Below are 23,490 nucleotides of genomic sequence, written 5' to 3'. Positions count from 1 at the left end.
CAACCCCACCTCCCTTTCTGTTCCTCCTGTTCTTTTTGAACAAGTGATATCCTTCAATTGCTGTATTCCAGTCATGACAGTCATCCCACCAAGTCTCAGTTATACCTGTCAAGTCATAATTTCCCTCTTGTATTAAGAGTTCAAGTTCATTCTGTTTGTTTCCCTTACTCTGGGCATTAGTATATAGACATCGAAGACCATGTGCTTCATAGTCCGGCTTTCTTCCTACATGTGTCTGAAGACTATTACTGGGCGCTATCAGCGCTGTTCTCTCTGTTGCAGTGCATGCACCTACGTCCATTGTTACCCCCAACATTACATATCCCTTCCCCGTAGGATTCAGTTTAAAGCCCTCCTGATGAAGTTCTTCATGCTGTGGCCAAACACATTCTTCCCAGCCTTTGTGAGGTGCAACCCATCCCTAGCCAACAGCCCATCTTCCAGGAAGTATAGCCCATGGTCCCAGAATCCAAATCTCTCTCATTGGCACCACCTTCGTAGCCAGTCATTCACCCGGAGTATTTTTCGTTCCCTTTCTATCCCTCTTCTAACTACTGGAAGGATGGATGAGAAAACCTCTGGGCCCCAGAGTTCTTGAGTTTCCTTCCCAAAGCTTCAAAGTCTGACGTGATCTCTTTGTAGCTCCGCTTGGCGGTATCATTTGTTCCCACATGGATGAGAAGAAAGGGATACCTGTCAGTGGGCTTTATGAGCGCAGGCAACCTTTCAGTCACGTCTCTAATCTGTCCTCCCGGGAGACAACATACCTGGCCAGTCCACGGGTCTTCGCGACATACTTGGGTCTCGATCCCACGCAGCAAGGAGTCTCCCACTACTACCACGCTTCTCTTCTTCTTCTTGTAGGCCTGGGTTTCATTGCCTCTGCTTGACTGACCTTCAGCCTCTTGCTCACTCTCATGCAGGTTCCCCTGTGATTCTTCCTCTGCAGGCTGTCCTCCAGTCTCATCCGCAAGTACCTGGAATCGGTTCCACAGCTCCACTGCTTCCACTGGTGCAGAGTGGCGTCTAGTTCTTCTCCTAACTGTCACCGTTTTCCAAGGAGTATCCTCTACTCCATTTTTCTTCACCTCAGCATTTCCCACTGCCTCATCTTGCTGTTGCTCTTCAAGCTTCTGGTCTTCCCTTTGCTGCTGTAGTTCTCCCATTCTGTCCAAGAACTCTTCGTGTTCTCTTATTCCCCAGAGGGTCAACAGTCGCCGCTCCAGTCCACTTACTTTTTCTAAGTCCCTGTGACAGCCTTTCAAATCCTTGAAGAGTGCTGTCATATCTCCCCTCAGGCTTCTCTTCTCAAGGTGAAACATGCCCAGTTCTTTCAGTCTCTCTTCATAGGGCTTTGTTTCCAGTCCGCGATCATCTTTGTTGCCCTCCTCTGAACCCTCTCCAGTTTGTCCTTCTTAAAGTGTGGTGCCCAGAACTGGACACAGTACTCCAGATGAGGCCTAACCAGTGCTGAGTAGAGGGCAACTAGTTTCTTTTTCCTAGGTGCAGAATTTGGCATTTATCCCTATTAAATGTCATTCTGTTGTTTTCTGCCCAGTGCTCCAGTCTATCAAGATCACTTTGAATTCTCTTTCGGTCTTCCAGGGTATTAGCTATCCTGCCCAATTTTGTGTCATTTGCAAATTTGATCAGCATTCCCTGCACCTCCTCCTCCAAGTCATTCATAAAAAGGTTGAAGAGCACTGGGCCCAGGATTGAGCCCTGCGGTACCACACTCATTAACTCTCCCCAGTTTGGGAAGGTCCCATTGATCAGCACTCTTGGAGTCCAATTCTGTAGCCAACTGTGGATCCACTGGATTATTGTTTCATCTAGCCCACTTTGAGCTAGTTTGCTCATCAGGAGATCATGGGGCACTTTGTCGAAAGCTTTGCTGAAGTCGAGGGATATGATGTCTACAGCATTCCCACGGTCCACAAGGGAGGTTACTTGATCCAAAAATGAGATCAGATTTGTCTGGCAGAACTTGTTCTTGCGAAGTCCATGTTGGCTTCAAGCAATAATCTTGGGGTCTTGTTGTCAGGGGCAGAGGTGGGCAAGCAGCGCTGGGGCTAGCAGCACTGGCAGGCAAGCTGGCTCTCCCTGAGTCTGGACAGGGCATCCTGGTGTGGCAGGGGGACAGAGTGCGGAGGGAGTCGCGGTGCCCAGAGGTCCCTGTCTGACGGGGCTGGCGCAGGCAGCAGCAGGAGCGCTCTTGCCAGAGGAGCTGCATCCCCTCCTGCGGTGGAAGAGGGGAGCCCGCTAATGGACGTTAGGTCAGTTGTGTCTGATGTCCTCAGCGTCGTGCAGGGTCAAGAGGAGAAGATCCTCCAGGGTGTGGGGGAGGAGGGGCAGCAGGCAGAGCCTCCAGCACCCGATCCCTCTTCCATGGTTCCCCTGCTCATGGGATGACCCCGAGACTCAAGGCAGGCAGTCTCTGTCTCCACAGAAACGTCAGGGCAGCATCGCGTGGGACCGCTTTGTGGTGGCAGTGGATCCCAGCACTGTCATCTGCCCCCAGGGCAAGGCGTCTCTGAGCAGGGGGAAACAGCCAGGGCACGACAGCGCCAGCAGCCCACTCCTGCACTTAAGGGGGCAGGGCCAACTGGTCTTGCTCGGGGAAGAGGCCCCCACGTCCCAGCAGGCCGGCAGCAGGGCAAGCAGAAGGCTGGTAGTGCTGGAACTCCTGCAAGCACTCCGTCTCTCACCCCCAAAAGGCTTCGTCAGGCCATGGAGGAGATGGGGTGTTGGAAGTATGGGTCCACCAGGTGGAGGTTTCCAGCGCCCAGCCAGGTCACCAGCTGCATATATAAATCTAAACTGGAGAATGATGTGCACTTTGCTACACTCTCCATTCCTTCGGTTCACTTGCATCATTTTTTAAATTAAAAACTGCCTGAAATTTGTCAGGTGTGGTGTGGCTAAAAAACAAATGTTATTAAAATGTAAAATAAATATAAAATATTTATTTTGGGTGAGCTAAGAGAAAGCACATTAGCACAAAAACTACTCTGCCAGCCTGCCTGCCAGCCTGTTTTCCCAGGTAATATGTATTCCAAGTTCAGCCAAAGAGAGCCTGAGGTCATCCACCGTGAAGCTGAATGGAACAGGGGAGAGGGGTTATTTTGCACTTCGAAGAAACCTACAGAAGAGATTAGGGATAGTGTCCTCATCCGCTTCAACACCTAACTTCTCTGATTATTATCCCTTCTGAGTTTGGTTTGAGTTTCTGAAAACACCCCATTTTACCTGTACGTAGCACAGAAACTGGCGGACCAAACTGTCTGAAATCTGATGGATGGGAGCCCCACCATTGAGGCAGAGAGGTCTCCAAATGTCATGCATCTCTGTGCAACCAGTGAAAAGTTATAGGTAGGGATGAGCGGATTCCCTACCTGTTCTTTGGCTTGGGAATCTGCCCACAGGGGGAGGCGATCCGTCCCTCCCCCTAGAATCCTCCTTGGCCGGCTCCACTCCGTGGCGATTCTGCGGAGCCGCTGGCCGGCTCCGAAGTGCCAGCGATACGGTTGTGGCCCTGTTTTTTCCCATGATAGGCTACGCAAATAGTTGCCTAGCCTATCACATGAAAAAAAAGCAGGGACGCAAACGGCGTCCATTACGCTATTTGTGGCCGTAAAGGTCTTAGTTTAAGCTAAATGCAGCCATTTACAGCTGCATTTACCTTAAATTAAGACTTTTACAGCCCCAAATGGTGTACTGGATGCCATTTGTGTCCACAGTCAATACCCCGCAGCCAGCGATACGGCATGGTGGCTGCATCGCTGGTGCTCCGGAGCTGGAGGGTCCAGCCGAAGAGGATTCCGCAGGGAGGCATAGGTAAGTGCTCCGTTCCACCACGGACTCATTGGGGTCCATGGCGGAATTCTCCGCCATCCCTCGTTATAGCTCTTTGCTTTGAGATTATTTGTTGAATGTATCAAAAAAAATCTACCTGTGCCTAGCACAGAAACTACCAGGCCAGACTCTCTGAAAATTGGCAGGTGGCATCTCCTCCATGGGGGCTGACAGTTTCCCAAATTTCATGCACCTCTGTGCAACCAGTGAACAGTTATAGCTCTTTGCTTTGAGAGTTTTTGTTAAAAAGTCATATTTTAACTCTGCCTAGCACAGAAACTAATTGGCCAAACTGTCTGAAGTTTGGCAGGTACAATTCCCTCCGTTGGGGCTTCTAGGTCCCCAAATTCCATGTCTTTATCATGAAAACGTAAAGGTTATGGCCGTTTGCATTTTCCAGTGCAAGCCAATGGGAAAACGTCATATCAGAATGATTCGGATATCTGAAGCGAATCGGATTGGGTCTGAATCAGTCTGAAGTAAAGTGGGGTTGTGTCAGAAAGTCCGAGTCAGCATCTGAAGCAAAGGGGGGGCCACACACAGCCCTATTATGTACACCAGTTGCTGGGGAACATGGGCTGGAGGGTGCTCTTGCATTTGTGTCCTGCTTGTGGGTTCCTGGTTGACAGCTGGCTGGCGACTGTGTGAACAGACTGCTGGACTACTTGGACCCTTGGTCTGATCCAGCAGGGCTCTTCTTATGTTCTTATGATTTTAAGTTCTCCCCAAATACCATGTTGTCTGCTGAGGTCTTAGCTGACTCCCCTCCTGATCGGGGCATCTCAGGGGGCATCTTAGTTTTTCGGTGTTCTGTTGCAATGAGGCCTCAAAATGTCATTGCTCATAAAATTAAGACAATCTTGAAGTGCAGTACAGCAAATCTATCTGTTAAGAGATGTAATTTGGCCGGATTTCAGAATATCCAATGAAGAATGGCTGAGTTATAGGAGCTTGCCCATTTTGCCTTGATGTGCACCAACAGGGACCCTGTGGGAGGAACTGGAGTTGTGCGTGAGCAGAGCAAGCAGGAAACACTGTCCCTAGGAAAGTGTCTTCCTTGCAATGGATGGGACACCTCCCTCCATCAGAGTTTTCTTGCTGACAGCCATGAGGCAATTAATTGCAAGTAATGGGAAGACAGCCCAGATGCTGACAATACCTTTGTGGAAAGAAAATCTGGGACATAGCAAGAAATGAAAAGTTGACACAGAAGTTAAGAGTGTACTGAGGAATAAAGAAAAGAGACACCTTCAAGAAGGATTGGGAAAAATATATAGAATTTTTAATGAAAAAATAGTTGAATGGAACAACTTTGGTAGAAGCGTATAGAAATATGTGGGACTCATGAAAATAAGAAGATAATAAAGGAATAAAACAGGATGAATTAATACATTACCCTGGAATAGAAACGGAAAACAAAGGAGGGGAGAAGAAGAATCCTGAAACTGTCCAAACAGGGACAGGGGGAAGATTTTGAATTAATATTAATGAGGTTTTTGTCTTTTGAAAAATAAATTTATTTTTTTAAAAAAATCCAGCATACCGCCAGTCATTATGAATAATTGTGGGCTATCAAATCTTTGGGCTTTGAACTGAAACAAAATACAGGAGTAATCTCTTCCTTTCCTTGCCAGGTCAGTTATGCTCTTTTCCCTCATGTTCTGAAAGATAAAGCTCAGTTCCCCTTTTTCTATCCGATGGTCCCCAAAGACAAAAAGCTGTTCCCAAGGATTGTCAAACTGCTCCTGCATTTCAGATGGACGTTGGTTGGTCTCGTCGCTCCAGACACCGACAACGGAGAGAGGTTCATGAGGACTTTGACGCCTGAGCTCATTAGGAATGGTGTTTGCGTTGTTTTCACACAAAGTCTGTCAAGGATGTTTTCAGACAAGGTAGAGATCCACCAGCACTTGTTTCGCAGGTCAGGACATGTCAGTGTTTTTGTTTATGGAGCAGAGAATAGTGCCTTCATAAATGGAATATACATTATACAAAACCGTATTGATAGCCTCATGAAGCACAATGCAGGGAAAGTCTGGATCACAACCGCTGCGTGGGACTTCACCTTTCAGTTGAGGACTCATATACCTTCCCAGAACATCCACGGCCTATTTTCCTTCCTTATCCAGCCCCACAAAAGGTTAAAATACAACGATTTTTGGTACTTTTCCTCTTTTCTTGAGCAGTTTGTGAAGAAAGCTTTTAGTTGCTCCTATTCAACTCACACCTTGTCTGTGAAAGGGTGGACAAGATGCAGACAGCATGAGGAACTGGAGGCTTTGCCCCAAAAGAATACTGAAGAAATCTTGTCTATAGACAGCTATGTCATTTACAACACAATGCAAGCTGTGGCCCGTGCCTTGGATGCTGCTTCTTCGTCCAGATCCAAGAGGAGGGTGGTGGAGGGTAGAGGCAGGATGGACGTCCACAGGCTGCAGCCATGGCAGGTATTCCCTTTCCCACCACAGGTATCCCTGCTAAACATGACGATCAATTGCACAATCCCAGAATCGTTGTCTGGGACTTAGACTCTGACGAAATACCAATGCAGTAGTGAGGTGAAATGTTGTGTATTGATGGAGCAGACCCAGTTGAGAAATTCCCTGTGGTGGTCCAGCTTCTTGCCCTCAGCCCATGGGGTCATAGTCCCCTCATTGGTGCAACCCCTCTGTGTCTGCACTGGCCCATTCCCCATGCTCCAGCTCCAGAGTCAGCCACCTTGCTGGCTCTGTCCGGCCCTTCGCGCCCACGGATTGGGCTGCTTCTTTGCCACCTACCTGGCTCCGCTGTGACATCTCCCTCCCTCTGCCGAGCTTCATCTTTTGTTCACAGGCGTCTGTATAACAGGGTGGGGGATCTATTTCTGAAGCGGAATATGCACAACGGTGTGTGGAATTGCTACGAATGCATTGTGGTTTTTTTGTCGATGTGACTAGTTCTGTGTGTTTGCTGTGAGATAACTGTGAGGGATGGGATGCACTCTCGGAACCGAAGGAAGGCTGCCACGAGAGGGTCGGCTGGGTACTGGAAGCAGCCAGGGTAGCTTAGCAGGGATCCCTTCATCTTGGTGTTACTGGTGTCAGTGGCAGGCATGGGGGAAGGTGGGAGTAGTGGCAAGCCCAGGTCAGAAACTAAGGGTGAGGTCATCGACACCAGGGGGTTATAGCAGACCAGGGCCTGATTTGTTTGGGAGAGAGACCCTGGGGGAATGAGAAACCCACCAGCTTTAGGCCTGCTGCACTCACCATGCCTCCCATTTAGGTAAGTATGAAACTTTGATACTTCAAAGAGAGCTTCGGCTATTGGGCGGTATAGAAATTAAATAAATAAATAAATAAATAAATAAATACTGACTGTTCGAGTGAGAGGAACCTAGGTGCTACCATGTTAACAATATGCTTGCTATTATTTTCATTATATTTTAAGTGATTATAACTTGTGTGTATTTAGGGAAGTTTGTAATCTGCCTCATCTGAGCTAAAGCTTGTTATTCTCTTAAACTGTCTGAGCAATAGATATATGTATATTATCTAATAGCAGTGTGGTGTAGTGGTGAGGGTGTTGGACTGGGAGCCGGGAGATCCAGGTTCTAGTCCCCACTTGGCCATGGAAGCTCACTGGGTGACTTTGGGCCAGTTACAGATTCTCAGCCCAACCTACCTCACAGGGTTGTTGTTGTGAGGATAAAATGGAGAGGAGGAGGATTATGTATGCCGCCTTGGGTTCCTTGGAGGAAAAAAGGTGGGATATGAATGCAATACGTACATACATACATAAATTTTGTGTTGTCTGGCTTGAAAGAAGTTTTAGATGCCACTACCCATACATTGATTCTTGAAGCCCAAAACACTTGGTAAAGTTTTGTAGATCTATAACTGAGTGGGGTTGTCAAGCTGTTGTAATCTCCCTTGATCTCATGAATCTCAGATGCACCCGTTCAGGTTTGGGAAACAAGCTACTCAAGACGGTGCAAGAAGAAATTACTCCTCTAATTGGCCAGGTTAGGAAAGGTAGCACTGAGTCCAAGAGGTCACCTGCATGGTTAGTGAGCTGTGTCAAGGGAGGTAATAGAGAAAAGAGGGCTTCCTTCAGCAAATAGAAGTCTTGCCTAAGTGAGGAAATCACAAGGGAGCAGAGGCTTGCACAAAGGTGATGCAAGTGGACAATAAGAGTTGCAAAAAGCATTTTGAAGAGCACATCGCTAAAAATATTAATTCCAACAATAAAGAATTCTTTAAATATATCAGAAGCAGGAAACCACAATTGCAGAGAAGCTGAATGAATTCTTCACATTGGCACTCATTGCAGAAGATATAGGACAGATACGTGTACCTGAACTGATGGATGTTTTCAGGAAGGGAGTCTGAGGCAAATAGTTGTGACAAAAGATGAAACTGACAATTTGAAAGCAAATAATACACTGGCCTCATGGATCACTGCCTTGTTGTGGCGAAGGGGCTTGCGTAACTCAGTGAAGCCATAAGCTATGCCGTGCAGGGCCACCCAAGACGGACAGGTCATGGCGGAGAGTCCTGGCAAAATGTGATCCACTGGAGAAGGAAATGGCAACCCACTCAGTATTCTTGCCAAGAAAACCCCATGGAACGTATCACAAGGCTAAAAGAGATGACACCGGAAGATGAGCCCCTCAGGTCGGAAGGTGTCCAATATACTACTGGGGAAGAGCAGAGGGAATTTCCAAGTAGCGCCAGAAAGAGTGAAGTGGCTGGGCCAAAGCCGAAAGGACACTCAGCTGTGGATGTGTCTGGTGGTGAAAAGAAATTTCTCTCTCATCAAAGGGGGATGCCTGAATTCCAGGATCGGGGGGGAGATAACAAACTTCATTCAAAACGAGAATGCAAGACGTCCCTGGTGGAATGAGGCCTTGACCCCATCCTGCAAAAGGGGGCAACTTTCATGGATGCGTTTTCCTCAAGTTGGTCACCACCTCAACAGTCAGGAAGGGATTGTTGTTGTTGTTGTTGTTGTTGTTCAGTCGTGTCCGACTCTTCATGACCCCATGGACCATAGCTCGCCAGGCCTTCCTGTCCTGCGCTCTCTCCCGGAGCGTGCTCAAGTTCATATTCATTGCATCGGTGATGCTATCTAGCCATCTCATCCTCTGCCGTCCCCTTCTCCTTTGGCCTTCAGTCTTTCCCAGCATCAGGGACTTTTCCAGAGAGTTTTCTCTTCTCATTAGGTGGCCAAAATATTTCAGCTTCAGCTTCAGTATCTGTCCTTCCAATGAGCACTCAGGGTTGAGTTCCTTTAGGATTGACTGATTTGACCTCCTGGCAGTCTAGGGGACTCATAAGAGCCTTCTCCAGCACCACAGTTCGAAAGCATCAATTCTTTGGCACTCAGCCTTCCTTATAGTCCAGCTCTCACAGCCATACATTACTCCTGGGAAAACCATAGCTTTGATTAGACGGACCTTTGTCGGCAAGGTGATGTCTCTGTTTCTTACTATGCTGTCTAGGTTTGCCATAGCTTTCCTCCCAAGGAGCAAGCGTCTTGTAATTTCATGGCTACAGTCACCATCTGCGGTGATCTTGGAGCCCAAGAAAATAAAATCTGTCACTGCTTCCATTTCTTCCCCTTCTATATGCCAGGAAGTGATGGGGCCAGATGCCATGATCTTCGTTTTTGTAATGTTGAGTTTCAAACCAGCTTTTGCACTCTCACTTTCACCCTCACCCTCAACAAGAGGCCTTTGAGATCCTCTTCGCTTTCTGCCATTAAGGTGGTATTGTCTGCGTATCTGAGGTTGTTGATCATTCTCCCGGCAATCTTAATTCCGACCTGTGATTCATCCAACCCAGCGTTTCTCATGATGTTCTCTGCATATAAGTTAAATAAGCAGGGTGACAATATGCAGCCTTGTTGTACTCCTTTCCCAATTTTGAACCAATCGGTTGTTCCATGTCTGGTTCTTACTGTTGCTTCTTGACCCTCGTACAGTTTTCTCAGGAGACAAGTAAGGTGGTCTGGTACTCCCATCTCTTTAAGGATTTGCCACAGTTTGTTGTGATCCACACAATCAAAGGCTTTAGCATAGTCAATGAAGCAGAAATAGACATTTGTCTGGCATTCTCTTGCTTTCTCCATGATACAGCGAATGTTGGCGATTTGATCTCTAGTTCCTCTGCCTCTTCGAAACCCAGCTTGCACTTCCGGTAGTTCTCGGTTCACATACTGCTTCCCCTTTCTCCCTTGCTTTTTGCTTCCCTTCTTTCCTCAGCTACTTGTAAAGCCTCCTCAGACAGCCACTTGGCTTTCTTGCATTTCTTTTTCTTTGGGATGGATTTTCTTGCTGCCTCCTGAACAATGTTACGGACCTCCGTCCATAGTTTATTTATTTATTTATTTCATTTCTATACCACCCAATAGCCAAAGCTCTCTGGGCAGTTCTCAAAAATTAAATCCAAACAACACACAATAAAACAATTTAAAATATACAGAACATTAAAACCACAATATAACAATACAACCACAATAAAACCTAGCAGCATTGCAGAAGTTTAAAATACAAATTTAAAACAGCAAAGTTAAAAATGTAGAAGACTAAAATGCTAAAATGCCTGGGAAAATAAAAAGGTCTTCACCTGGCGCTGAAAGGAATACAATGTAGGCGCCAGGCGAACCTCACTAGGGAGCTCATTCCAGAGCCGGGGTGCCACAGCAGAAAAAGCCCTCCTCCTAGTAGCCACCCGCCTCACTTCCTTTGGCAGGGGCTCACGGAGAAGGGCCGCTGATGATGATCTTAAGGTCTGGGCAGGTACATATGGGAGGAGGCGATCCTTCAGGTAACCTGGCCCCAAGCCGTTAAGGGCTTTGAATGTTAACACCAGCACTTTGAATCGGGCCCGGAAATGGACTGGCAGCCAGTGCAGCTGGAAAAGTACTGGCGTAATATGAGCTCGCAGGCCAGTCCCTTTTAACAATCTTGCTGCCCTATTTTGGACCGGCTGAAGTTTCCGGACCATTTTCAAAGGCAGCCCCACGTATAACGCATTGCAGTAATCCAGACGAGAAGTTATCAGAGCATGGATAACTGTAGCTAGGCTCTCTCTGTCCAGATAAGGCCGTAGTTGGTATACCAGCCTAAGCTGATAAAAAGTGCCACTCCGTGCCACTGAGTTCACCTGTGCCTCAAGTGACAGTTCTGGATCCAAGAGCACCCCCAAACTACGAACCTGATCCTTTAGGGGGAGTGCAACCCCCTCCAGAACAGGTTGAATATCACCTAGCCGGGCAGATGAACCACCCACTAACAGTACCTCCGTCTTGTCTGGATTGAGTTTCAGTTTGTTAGCCCTCATCCAGTCCATTACCGGCCCAGGCACTGATTCAGAACAGTCACTGCCTCACCTGGTTTTGATGTAAAAGAGAGGTAGAGCTGGGTGTCATCTGCATATTGATGGCACCTCAGCCCACACCTCCGGATAACCTCCCCCAGCGGTTTCATGTAGATGTTAAACAGCATGGGGGATAAAATAGAGCCCTGTGGAACCCCATGGCACAATTGCTATGGCACAGAGCAATAATCCCCCAGCACCACCTTCTGGAATCGGCCATCCAAGTAGGAGCAGAACCACTGTAGTGCAGTGCCTCCTACTCCCAACCCAGACAACCTATCCAGAAGGATACCATGGTCGATGGTATCGAAAGCCGCTGAGAGGTCCAGGAGAATCAACAGGGTCGCACTCCCCCTGTCCCTCTCCCGGCAGAGGTCATCCCACAGGGCGACCAAGGCAGTTTCCGTTCCAAAACCAGGCCTGAAGCCCGATTGAAATGGATCTAGATAATCTGTTTCATTCAAGAGTGCCTGGACTGTCCTGCAACCACCCGCTCAAGCACCTTGCCCAGGAAGGGGATGTTGGCCACTGGCCTATAATTGTTAACATCCTCTGGGTCCAGGTTAGGCTTTTTCAGGAGTGGTCTAATTACTGCCTCTTTTAAAGCAGCAGGCACCACTCCCTCTCGCAAGGAGGAATTTACAACCTCCTGGACCCAGCCGGACAACCCCTCCTTGTTTGATTTAATAAGCCATGAAGGGCAAGGGTCAAGCACACAAGTGGTCGATCGGACTTGGCCAAGCACCTTGTCCGCATCCTCAGGCCTCAGTAACTGAAACTCATCCAATAAAACTGGGCCAGACGGTGCTCTGAACGCCTCTACCAATGGAACTGCATGAATGGTGGTGTCCAATTCATGACGAATCTGAGCGACTTTATCCTCAAAGTGCCGTGCAAACTCGTCACAGCGTGCTACCGAGGGTTCCACCGTCTCTCTCCCTGGCCCAGAGTGTAACAGGCCACGAACCACTCGGAAAAGCTCCACTGGACGACACTGAGAAGATGCAATGCTGGTGGAAAAGAACTGTCTCTTTGCCACCCTCACCGCCACAGAGTAGGCTCAATAGTGGGCTCTTACCTGTGTTCGGTCAGACTCAGCACGAGTTTTCCTTCACCTGCGTTCTAGCCGTCTCCCCTCCTGCTTCATTGCCCTCAGCTCAGGTGTATACCAAGGAGCTGGCCGGGCTCTGCTCAGAGGGAGAGGGCGCTTGGGTGCGATCGTGTCAACCGCCCGAGTCATCTCTGCATTCCACAGAGCGACCTGGGCTTCGACAGGAGCACCAGCCATACCAGCAGGAAAATCCCCCAGAGCCCTCTGGAATCCATCGGAATCCATTAATCTCCGGGGGCAGAGCATTTTAATAGGTCCCCCACCCTTGCAGAGGGGAAAGGCCGCCAGGAGTCTAAACCTCAGCAGGAAGTGATCAGACCATGACAAAGGGACAGATGTTAATTCCTCCACTTTCAGATCACCATTTATTATTTATTTATTTATTATTGCATTTATATCCCGCCTTTTTTCCTCTTGCAAGGAACCCAAGGTGGCTTACATTATCCTCCTCCTCTCCATTTTATCCTCACAACAACAACCCTGTGAGGTACGTTGGGCTGAGAATGTGTGACTGGCCCAAAGTCACCCAGTGAGCTTCCATGGCCAAGTGGGGACTAGAACCCGGATCTCCCAGCTCCCAGTCCAACACTCTTGCCACTACACCACACACTATCCTCCTGCCCAGTCGAGAAAACCAGATCAAGCGTGTGTCCTTTTATATGCGTTGGGCCGATGACATGTTGGGACAGCCCCATGGTTTTCATGGCGGCCATGAAGTCCTGAGCCGCCCCGGATACAGTGGCCTTGGCATGGAAGTTGAGATCCCCCAGGACCATCATCCTAGGGGTCCTCAACACCAAGTCCGAGACCACCTCCGTCAGCTCAGGCAGGGAGTCTGATGGGCAGCGGGGTGGGCGGTACACCAACAGAATCCCCAATCTGTCCCGGGTACCCAACACAAGGTACAAACACTCAAGATCTGCACTCGAATGAGCAGGAAGCCTGGAGAGGGAGATTGAATTCCTATAGACCACGGCAACCCCCCCTCCCCAACCCTCATGTCTGTGTTGGTGCTGCACCGAGTACCCAGGAGGGCACAGCTGGGAGAGAGTGACCCCTCCCAGTTCCCCCACCCAGGTCTCAGTAATACATGCCAGGTCAGCCCCCTCATCCACAATCACATGATGGTTCCTCAGGCACTCTGTCTATCAGGTCTAATACCTTGAATCTATTCCTCATCTCCACTGTATATTCATAAGGGATATGATTTAGGTCATACCTGAATGCTTTAGTGGTTTTCCCGACGTTCTTCAATTTAAGCCGGAATTTTGCAACAAGAAGCTCATGATCTGAGCCACAGTCAGCTCCAGGTCTTGTTTTTACTGACTGTATAGAGCTTCTCCATCTTTGGCTGCAAAGGACATAATCAATCTGATTTCGATATTGACCATCTGGTGATGTCCATGTGTAGAGTCGCCTCTTGTGCTCTTGGAAAAGAGTGTTTGCTATGATCAGCATGTTCTCTTGGCAGAACTCTATTAGCTTTTGTCCTGCTGCATTTTGTACAACAAGGCCATGCCTGCCTGTTATCCCGGTGATTTCTTGACTTCCTACTTTAGCATTCCAATCCCCTATGATGAAGAGGACATCTTTTGTTGGTGTTAGTTCTAGAAGGTGTTGTAGGTCTTCATAGAACCGATCACCCTCAGCTTCTTCGGCCTCAGTGGTTGGGGCATAGACTTGAATTACTGTGATGTTGAATGGTTTGCCTTGGATTCGTACTGAGATCATTCTATCGTTTTGGAGATTGTACCCCAGTACTGCTTTTCCCACCTTTTTGTTGACTATGAGTGTTACTGCATTTCTTCTAAGGGATTCTTGCCCACGGTAGTAGATATGATGGTCACCTGAATTAAATTCGCCCATGCCTGTCCATTTGAGTTCGCTGATTCCCAAGATGTCGATGTTCAATCTTGCCATCTCATGTTTGACCACCTCCAGCTTACCTTGATTCATTGATCTGACATTCCAGGTTCCTAGACAATATTGTTCTTTACAGCATCAGATTTTCTTTTCACCACCAGACACATCCACAGCTGAGTGTCCTTTCGGGTTTGGCCCAGCCGCTTCACTCTTTCTGGCGCTAGTATAGCTAGTACTAGCTTTTCTAGTGCTAGTATTCTGGCACTCTTTCCCCAGTAGTATATTGGACACCTTCCGACCTGAGGGGCTCATCTTCCGGCGTAATCTCTTTTAGCCTTGTGATACATTCCATGGGGTTTTCTTGGCAAGAATACTGGAGTGGGTTGCCATTTCCTTCTCCAGTGGACCACATTTTGTCAGAAGTCTCTGCCATGACCTGTCCGTCTTGGGTGGCCCTGCACGGCATAGCTTATGGCTTCACTGAGTTACGCAAGCCCCTTCGCCACAACAAGGCAGTGATCCATGAAGGGGAATGTTTATGTGTAATGGAATAGCATTTAGCTTTAGCTTCTCTGACTCTTTACACAGAGAGAGGGGAGGTTCAGGAATGGAACCATGTCCCTTGTATAGGTTAAGAAGACACACACAGGCCCTTGATTCTGGAACCAGTCCTGAGTCATGGGAGATTCAAGCATGAAATCGGAAGAACTGAAATATCGAGTGTGGTTTCCCCTTCACTAAATGCTGGTGTTTCCTCTGCCATTGTAGCTTCATCCTTTCCTGAGAAACTCCCAGTTTTACAATGGTTCCATCCTGGATGGAGCTTATTTGGATGAGAACGGAGACCTGGCTGCTGACTTTGACATCATGAATTGGGTGGTGTTTCCAAACAGGTCGATCATTCGAGAGAAATTTGGGAGTATAGAAAGATGGGGATCCCCAGACCAAAAGTTCACTATCAACCAGAGTGCCATCGTGTGGCCCAAACGGATCAACAAGGTGGGGAAAATCATTTGACTATCTCCTTGAACTGAGATTTGCTAAACTCTGTAATCTGCTATGCTCTGCTGAGCTCCACCTGGGCCTGCCTTTGAAAAGTGCTCGGAAGTTTCACACAGTTCGTGGGCTGTTCCCGATTCTGATTTAGAGCCCTTCTCTAATCACTTGCATAGGAAGCTGCCCTTGGTCCATCTGACCCAGTACCGTCAACACTGACTGGCAGCAGTGGCTGTCCAGGGTTTCAGACAGGAGTTTTTCCTGCCCCACCTTGTGATGCCAGGGATGGAACCTGGGACCTTCCACATGCAAAGCAGGGACTCTTCCACTGAATGATACACCCAGACTGGTATCCAGGACTGACTGCAAGAAGCATGTACCCCCATGTTACAACAGCTTCACTGGCTACTGGTCCATTCCCAGACACAACTCAACAGAGTTCTGGTAATGACATAGAGGCCCGAATGACTTCGGACGAGATTGTCTGAAGACCACCATCCCATACAAAACTTCCTGTGGTTGAAGATCTTTGGGAGAGGCCTTTGTCTCTGTCTGACAGTACCAGAGGCAAGTAAGCCTATGTACACTAGTTGCTGGGGAACATGGGCGGGAGGGTGCTGTAGCACTCATGCCCTGCTTGTGGGTTCCTGGTTGACAGCTGGTTGGCCACTGTGTGAACAGAATGTTGGACCAGGTGGGCCTGTGGTAAAGAATTGTAATTTGATGCCATTGTATGTGCCTTAAGCAGGCGTAGCATTGTAAAGAGCTGCGCATGCGTGAAATGAGCAGACAGTAACCCTAAGATAAGGTTGCTAGGCAAACCGCTGGCAACCAATCAAAAGTAACATGCTGGCTGAGGAATGCAAGCTAAGCAATAAAACTGTAGCGCGGGGGTTGCCTGGGGTCTACTCTGCTTTTGAGCATGAGCTCCTTTGTCAAACTGTTTGCAAACAAGAAAATCGAGTTGGACCCAGCCTGAAGTTGACTCTCCTCTTTGGGGCAAATTGGACTAGCCTCCAAGGGGCAAAACTAGCATTTTGTGCAACAGGCCCTTGGTGTGATCCAGCATTAGTCCTCTTCTGATGTTCTTAATCCTTATATCCTGCTAACACCTGAAGCACATTTGGCAGGATGGGAGAGAGGGCCTTTTCTGTGGCTGCACCAGGCACCGGAACTCCCTTTTGGGAAGGCCCATTTTGCCCCTTCTCTGATGTGTTAGCAGGCTGTTTTGTGGTAGGCCAGGCACTGCGAGCTCATCAGAACATAAGCAGAGTAGTGCTGGATCAGAACAAGGTCCATCTAGTGCAGCATTCTGTAGCCATCCCACAGAAGGGAGTTGCCATCCCACACGTCTGGAGGTCACCAGTTTGGGGAAGCTTACTATTGGTATAATGCATGCAGGCAACAGAGATTGCACTGGAGAATTGTGTTTTCCTGCCCCTGTGCTGAAGTGGTCTATTCGTTTGTATACTTTATGGCTCCTTCACATGGACCTTTTATCCTGCTATTGAGATTGTTCACTCACAGAAGTTTGCGGGTCCTTTTCATGATGTCATCAACCTCCTGGGCACATCCAGAGGTATTTCCTGGTTATTCCATCTCAAAAAAGTTCTGGAAATAATGATCTGGAAGATGGGCTGTTGGCAAGGGATGGGTTGCACCTCACAAAGGCTGGGAAGAATGTGTTTGGCCACCGCATGAAGAACTTCATCAGGAGGGCTTTAAACTGAATCCTGCGGGGAAAGGAGATGTAAAGTTGGGGGCAACAATGGACGAAGGCTCATGCAACGCAACGCGGAGAACAGCTCTAATAGTGCCCAATAATAGTCTTCAGACACATGTAGGAAGAAAGCCAGACTATGAAGCACATGGTCTTCGATGTCTATATACTAATGCCCAGAGTATGGGAAACAAACAGAACCAACTTGAACTCTTCATACAACTGGGAAATTATGACTTGATAGGTGTAACTGAGACATGGTGGGATGACTCTCATGACTGGAATACAGCAAGTGAAGGATATTTCCCCGATATTTGTTGGGAGACAAATTCTGCAAAACATGGCCCCTCCAGGAAATTCCTGACTTGTGTGGCGGATAACTTCCTCCTACAGAAAGTAGAGGAAGGAACTAGAGGATTGTCTATCCTTGACTTGATCCTAACTAACAGAGATGACTTAGTGGATAAAGTAGCAGTTACAGGAACTCTGGGGGAAAGCGACCATGTTGTACTTGAGTTCTTGGTTCTAAGGGAACCAAAAGCCAAGTGTAGTCAAATGCGTACCCTGGATTTTAGGAAAGCTGATTTTAATAAACTCAGAACAATGATCAGTAAGGTCCCATGGCAAGCGACACTAACAGGAAAAGGAGTCCAGGATGGGTGGGAGCTTTTAAAAAAGGAAATTCTCAAGGCACAATCACGAACAATTCCAACAAGAAGAAAAGGTGGAAGACAACAGAAGAAGCCAATGTGGCTTCACAAAAAGCTTAGGGATGACCTGAAAACAAAAAAGGACACATCTAGGAAGTGGAAAGAAGGCCAAGTAACAAAGGAAGAGTACAGGCAGGTAGCACAGGATTGCAGGGATGGCGTCAGGAAGGCTAAAGCTGAGAACGAGCTGAGGTTAGGAAGGGATGCTAAAAGCAAAATGATAACAGATGTCAAAGAAAAGGCAGAGGTGCTCAATTCCTACTTTGGCTCAGTCTTCTCCCAAAAGAGGGTCTATGACCCCCTGGCAATGGTGAAATACAGGCTGAAGGGGCAAGATTGCAGCTTGAGATCAATAGGCATATGGTCAAGGAACACCTAATTACTTTGAATGAGTTCAAATCTCCAGGGCCAGATGAACTGCACCCTAGAGTAATCAAGGAACTGGCAGAAGAACTCTCAGAACCACTGTCTATTCTCTTTGAGAAATCATGGAGGACAGGTGAAGTGCCAGATGACTGGAGGAGGGCTAATGTTGTCCCTATCTTCAAAAAAGGGTAAGAAGGAGGAACCTGAGAACTACAGACCAGTCAGTCTGACATCAATCCCAGGGAAAATTCTGGAGCAGATGATAAAGCGATCGATCTGGAAGCACCTTGAAAACAATGCAGTGATGACTCAAAGCCAAAATGGATTTGTCAAGAACAAGTCCTGCCAGACGAATCCAATCTCATTTTTTGATCAATTAACCTCCCTTGTGGACCATGGGAATGCTGTAGACATCATATACCTTGACTTCAGCAAAGCTTTCGACAAAGTGCCCCATGATATCCTGATGAGCAAACTAGCTCAAAGTGGGCTAGATGAAATATCAATCCGGAAGATCCACAGTTGGCTACAGAGTTGGACTCCAAGAGTGCTTATCAATGGTATCTTCTCCAACAGGGGAGAAGTAACGAGTGGGGTACCGCAGGGCTGAGTCCTGGGCCCAGTGCTCTTCAACATTTGTATTAATGACTTGGAGGAGGAGGTGCAGGGAATGCTGATCAGATTTGCAGATGACACAAAATTGGGTGGGATAGCTAACACTTTGGAAGACAGGAATCACATTCAAAGTGATCTTGATAGATTGGCGCGCTGGGCAGAAAACAACAGAATGACAGTTAATAGGGATAAATGCCAAGTTCTGCACCTAGGAAAAAGAAACCAAATGCACAGTTACAAGATGGGGAATACGTGGTTCAACAACGCTACAAGTGAGAAGGACCTTGGAATTGTTGTAGTTCACAAACTGAATATGAGTCAACAATGTGATGTGGCTGCCAAAAAGGCCAATGCAATTTTGGGCTGCATTAATAGAAGCATAGCTTCCAAATCCCGGGAAGTACTAGTTCCCCTCAACTCAGCACTGGTTAGGCCTCATCTGGAGTACTGTGTCCAGTTCTGGGCACCACACTTGAAGAAGGATGCAGACAAACTGGAGAGGGTTCAGAGGAGGGCAACAAAGCTGATCAGGGGACTGGAAACAAAGCCCTATGAAGAGAGACTGAAAGAACTGGGCATGTTTAGCCTTGAGAAGAGAAGACTGAGGAGAGATAGGATAGTGCTTTTCAAGGACTTGAAAAGTTATCACAGAGAGGAAGGCCAGGATCTCTTCTTGATCCTCCCAGAGTGCAGGACACGGAATCATGGGCTCAAGTGACAGGAAGCCAGATTCCGGCTGAACATCAGGAAAAAAACGTCCTATTAGAGCAATAGGACAATGGAACCCATTACCTAGGGAGGTGGTGGGCTCTCCCACACTGGAGGCATTCAGGACAAGGCTGGACAGCCACCTGTCAGGGATGCTCTGACTTGGATTCCTGCATCGAGCAGATGGTTGGACTCGATGGCCTTGTAGGCCCCTTCCAACCCTACTATTCTATAATTCTCTGCTTCTATGTTCTATTTATCTTAATTCGGATGGTTATGCTGTAAACACAGCCACTAGATTTCACTGTCTCATTGAGTTCTATGGAACCTTGAAAATTAACAGCTTCCCCTCTCTGCAATCATGTCATCGCTGCCTGGGAGCCTGCTGTAAATGTAGAAAGGCTTCACAATGGCAGGACTGCGTGTTTTTACGTTAATGGAAAGGCAGCCTTAGTCTGCAATCCTAGATACACCTGGCTGGGAACAAGACCATTGAACTTAATGGGACTTGCTTCTGAGTTGACATGCATAGAATTCTACTGCTAATGAACTTCTGCATAGGACTAGGAAAATGTATGACCATTTAATAAAGTACTGTATATGAAGCAGACCATATTTGACAGGTGCTTTAAGGCATATGGGCTTTCTCAATAAGCATTTTAAATAGAATTTTAAATAGCATAGGAACAAAAGAAGAGCCCTGCTGGATCAGTCCCAGGGTCCATCTGTTCCAGCATTCTGTTCACACAGTGGCCGACCAGCTGTTGACCAGAAACCCACAAGCAGGGTATGAATACAAAATCACCCTCCCGCCTATGTCCCCCAGTGACTGATGTACTGCCTCTGAAACTGGAGGGAGCACATAGCCATCAGGACTAGTAGCCATTGATAGCCTTGTCCTCCATGAATTTCTCTAACCCCTTTTACAGCCATCCAAATTGGTGCCCCTCACTACATCTTGTGGTAGCGAATTCCATAGTTTGACTATGTGCTGTGTGAAGAAGCCTTTCCTTTTATCTGTCCCGAATCTCCCACAAATCAGCTTCATGGGATGACCCCAGGTTCTAGTATTATGAGAGAGGGAGAAGACCCCCGAAAGGCTTAAGACAACCAGAAGGGTTAACACACCCAGATAACTGGTGTGTTAACCATTGCTATGACTTCATTCATTGGCTAAAAGCACTGAAAGGTGGGAGCAGGCTAGATTCTCACAAACTGAACAGGCAGAATAGTGGCTGCATGTTTTGACTCATATCTCGTGATCTTCAAGGGCTAGAGACTAGCTTTTTTAAAATGCAAGCTGGAATCCTGGAGATTATGGCTCATTGGCCGGGGGGGGACTGCCCCCCTGCCCTTACTGCAGATACCTACCTGTCCCAGTCCTGGCACTCCCAGACAGTGGCACTCTTTCAATATCAAGACACAGGTCTTTCCCCAGCTATGCATCAAAAGATTTGCCTTCAAACAGGAACTTGGTAGTTAAATCAAGTATTCATTTAACCAATACCCTCCGTGTGCTTGGCCTTTTACAAAGTAGACGAAGCCTCCAAGTCCCTGGCCTAAGGAGAATACAGTCCAAAACTGGACCCAGAGGAAACAAGAGAGGAAGTGGATCACCCAGGGGTAAATGGGGGACCAATATGCTGTTGTTCCAGTCGCAAGTGCTTAGGTTTGGTTACCGGGCTGAAGTGAAACCAAGTGAAACCTGGGGCCAAAGGTCTTCCTGGGTCCTTTCCAATTCTGTGTCTCCTTTCCATACATCAAATCCTCCTATGCATTTTCTTGACATGCCTTCTCTTTCTGCATAGCCCCTACCTCATTCCAGGTGTGTGGAAAGCTGTCGCCCTGGATTCATGAAGGTGGTTCAGAAAGGAAAGCCAGCTTGCTGCTATGACTGTATTTCCTGTGCAGAAGGGACCATCTCCATCCAGGAAGGTGGGTGACTCCAGAGGAAAATGCAGTCAATGGGGAGGAGGGGAGAGATCTGCCCAGAGAGCTTCAGCTATTGGGCAGTGTAGAAATGAAATGAAATGAGATAAATAAATAAATAAATAAATCTTTTTGGAGATGGGTTTCTTAAAAGCATTTGAAAACTTGGATCCTTTCTTGCAATCTTCATAATTTTTCCACAAAGTGAGTTGCAAGAAACAACCTTGGAGGATGGACTGTGGTGGGGCAGCAGTGAGCTGGTCCGCATGTAACAGCTAAACATGGGTTGCTTGACCTACAGTTAGTGGAGGCTGCATGGCAGTGAATGAGTGCGATGCCAATGCCTTCTGCATGCTTGTCACTTCTGCTTTCTGAAAAAAGCCAGGAACACATAATTTATGGGTTGTTGCCTTGATGTGTGAACCTGAGAAGTCTGGTTTGTTTTGGGGTCAAACAACCCAGCATTAACCCAGCAATCGGCCATGGTTTGTTGTTGCATTACATCTGGGCTGACCAAGTGACCCTAGAGGCCAGGCTATGTAAGGGACCCTGAGGTATATCACAGTCTTCTTAAACAATCTCGGTTCAATTTACCTGCTGCCCCACTGCCATTAGAGCAACATGTAAAAGCTGCCTTATACTGATTCATATCCTTGGTCTATCTATGTCACTAATGCCAACAGTCCTTGGCAGAGGTTCTTCTCTGTCTCAGGAATTGGCCCTCCCATGTTTTAGCCTGAGATCCTGTTTAGGTGCTGATGTCCAGGAGTGAACCTGGGATATCTGCAAGCCAAACATCTCTTCTACCAATTAATATTGCCCCCATCACCACCCTCCTATGAATTGTCATTTCCTGACCTCTGCCTCTCCCCTGCCCCCTGACCTGGCTTTTGGATATAAGCTGGAAAATGTCCTTGATGGAATGTAAAAGAATAAAGACAGTTATGGATCCATAAAGTAGATGTAACTCTTGTTCTTCCCAGATTCAGACCGTTGCAGCAAGTGTCCTCACCATCGGCATCCAAACAAGGACCAAGATGAATGTATGCCAAAAGTTATAACCTTCCTCTCCTATGAAGAACATTTGGGGATCATCCTGGTTTCCTTTGCCTTATTCTTGTCCTTAACCACTGGCTTTGTGTTAGGAATCTTCCTTAAATTCTTAGAAACACCAGTAGTCAAAGCGAACAACCGGGACCTCTCCTACATTCTCCTTGTTTCCCTCCTACTTTCCTTCTCATCTTCCTTCCTCTTCATTGGCCACCCAAGGAAATCAACCTGCCTCCTCCGACAAACGGCCTTCAGCATCATCTTCTCAGTTGCCATCTCTTCTCTCTTGGCCAAAACAGTCACTGTGGTTCTGGCCTTCCTGGCCACAAAGCCAGGCAACAGGGTGAGGGGATGGCTGGGGAAAAGTTTGGCCAACTCCATTGTCATTTCCTGCTCCAGTGTCCAATTTGTCATCTGCACCATCTGGCTGGGCATCTCTCCCCCATTCCCGGACTCCGACATGCATTCCCAGCCTGGAGAGATTGTCCTGCAATGCAACGAAGGGTCTGTCTCCATGTTTTACATTGCTCTTGGCTACATGGGTTTCCTGGCTGCCGTCTGCTTCACGGCGGCTTTCCTAGCCAGGAAGCTGCCTGGGGCCTTCAACGAAGCCAAGCTGATCACCTTCAGCATGCTGGTCTTCTGCAGTGTTTGGGTGTCCTTTGTGCCCACCTACCTGAGCACCAAGGGGAAATACATGGTGGCCGTGCAGGTCTTCTCCATCTTGGCTTCCAGTGCTGGGTTACTGGGCTGCATCTTTCTCCCCAGGTGCTACATTATTGTACTGAGGCCTGATCTGAATACAAAAGAGCATCTGATGATGAAAATTAAAGATGGTGTCTGATTGATATGGAACTGTTTTTCAGAGGTGTCATTTAGCAAGCATCTGTCCGTCCCCCCCCGATATTTCAGATCATGCCTGACTATTTTTCATGTGAATCTCTATCTCCGCATACTTTGCTGGATGTTGAAATTGAATGATTGTAACAATTAAATAAAAAGTATAAACATTTATGTCTTCTAAGGAGCCCCAGGAAGTGTACACGTTCATCCTCCTCTTGTCCATTTTGTCCTCACAGCAACCCTGTGAGATAGTTTAGCCTGAGAGTCAGTGACTGGCCCAAAGCCACTCAGTGAGTTTCATAGTTGAGTGGAGATTTGAACCCAGATCTCCACAGTCCTAGTCCAACACTAACCACTACACCCCAG

At 47.6% G+C, this 23,490-nt stretch overlaps 1 protein-coding gene across 1 annotated transcript in view; it reads left to right on the top strand.

The window, feature by feature from the left end:
* LOC146356736 (vomeronasal type-2 receptor 26-like) overlaps positions 1 to 23,289 on the top strand; it is a 30,370-nt gene extending 7,081 nt beyond the window's left edge. The window contains exons 3-5 of the mRNA XM_084831977.1: positions 14,956 to 15,186; positions 21,111 to 21,237; positions 22,215 to 23,289. Coding sequence (XP_084688103.1) covers positions 14,956 to 15,186; positions 21,111 to 21,237; positions 22,215 to 23,125 — 1,269 coding nt within the window. The 3' untranslated portion in view covers positions 23,126 to 23,289. The remainder of the gene's footprint in view (positions 1 to 14,955; positions 15,187 to 21,110; positions 21,238 to 22,214) is intronic.
* Positions 23,290 to 23,490: the final 201 nt, after the last annotated feature.

The sequence above is a fragment of the Heloderma suspectum genome, chromosome 2 (genome assembly GCF_057233095.1).
Source record: "Heloderma suspectum isolate Gila_16-S chromosome 2, 16-S_ref, whole genome shotgun sequence".
In the NCBI taxonomy this organism is placed as follows: Eukaryota; Metazoa; Chordata; class Lepidosauria; order Squamata; family Helodermatidae; genus Heloderma; species Heloderma suspectum.
Note: the sequence above shows the minus strand (reverse complement) of the source record. Positions and strands in the feature narration are given on the sequence as shown.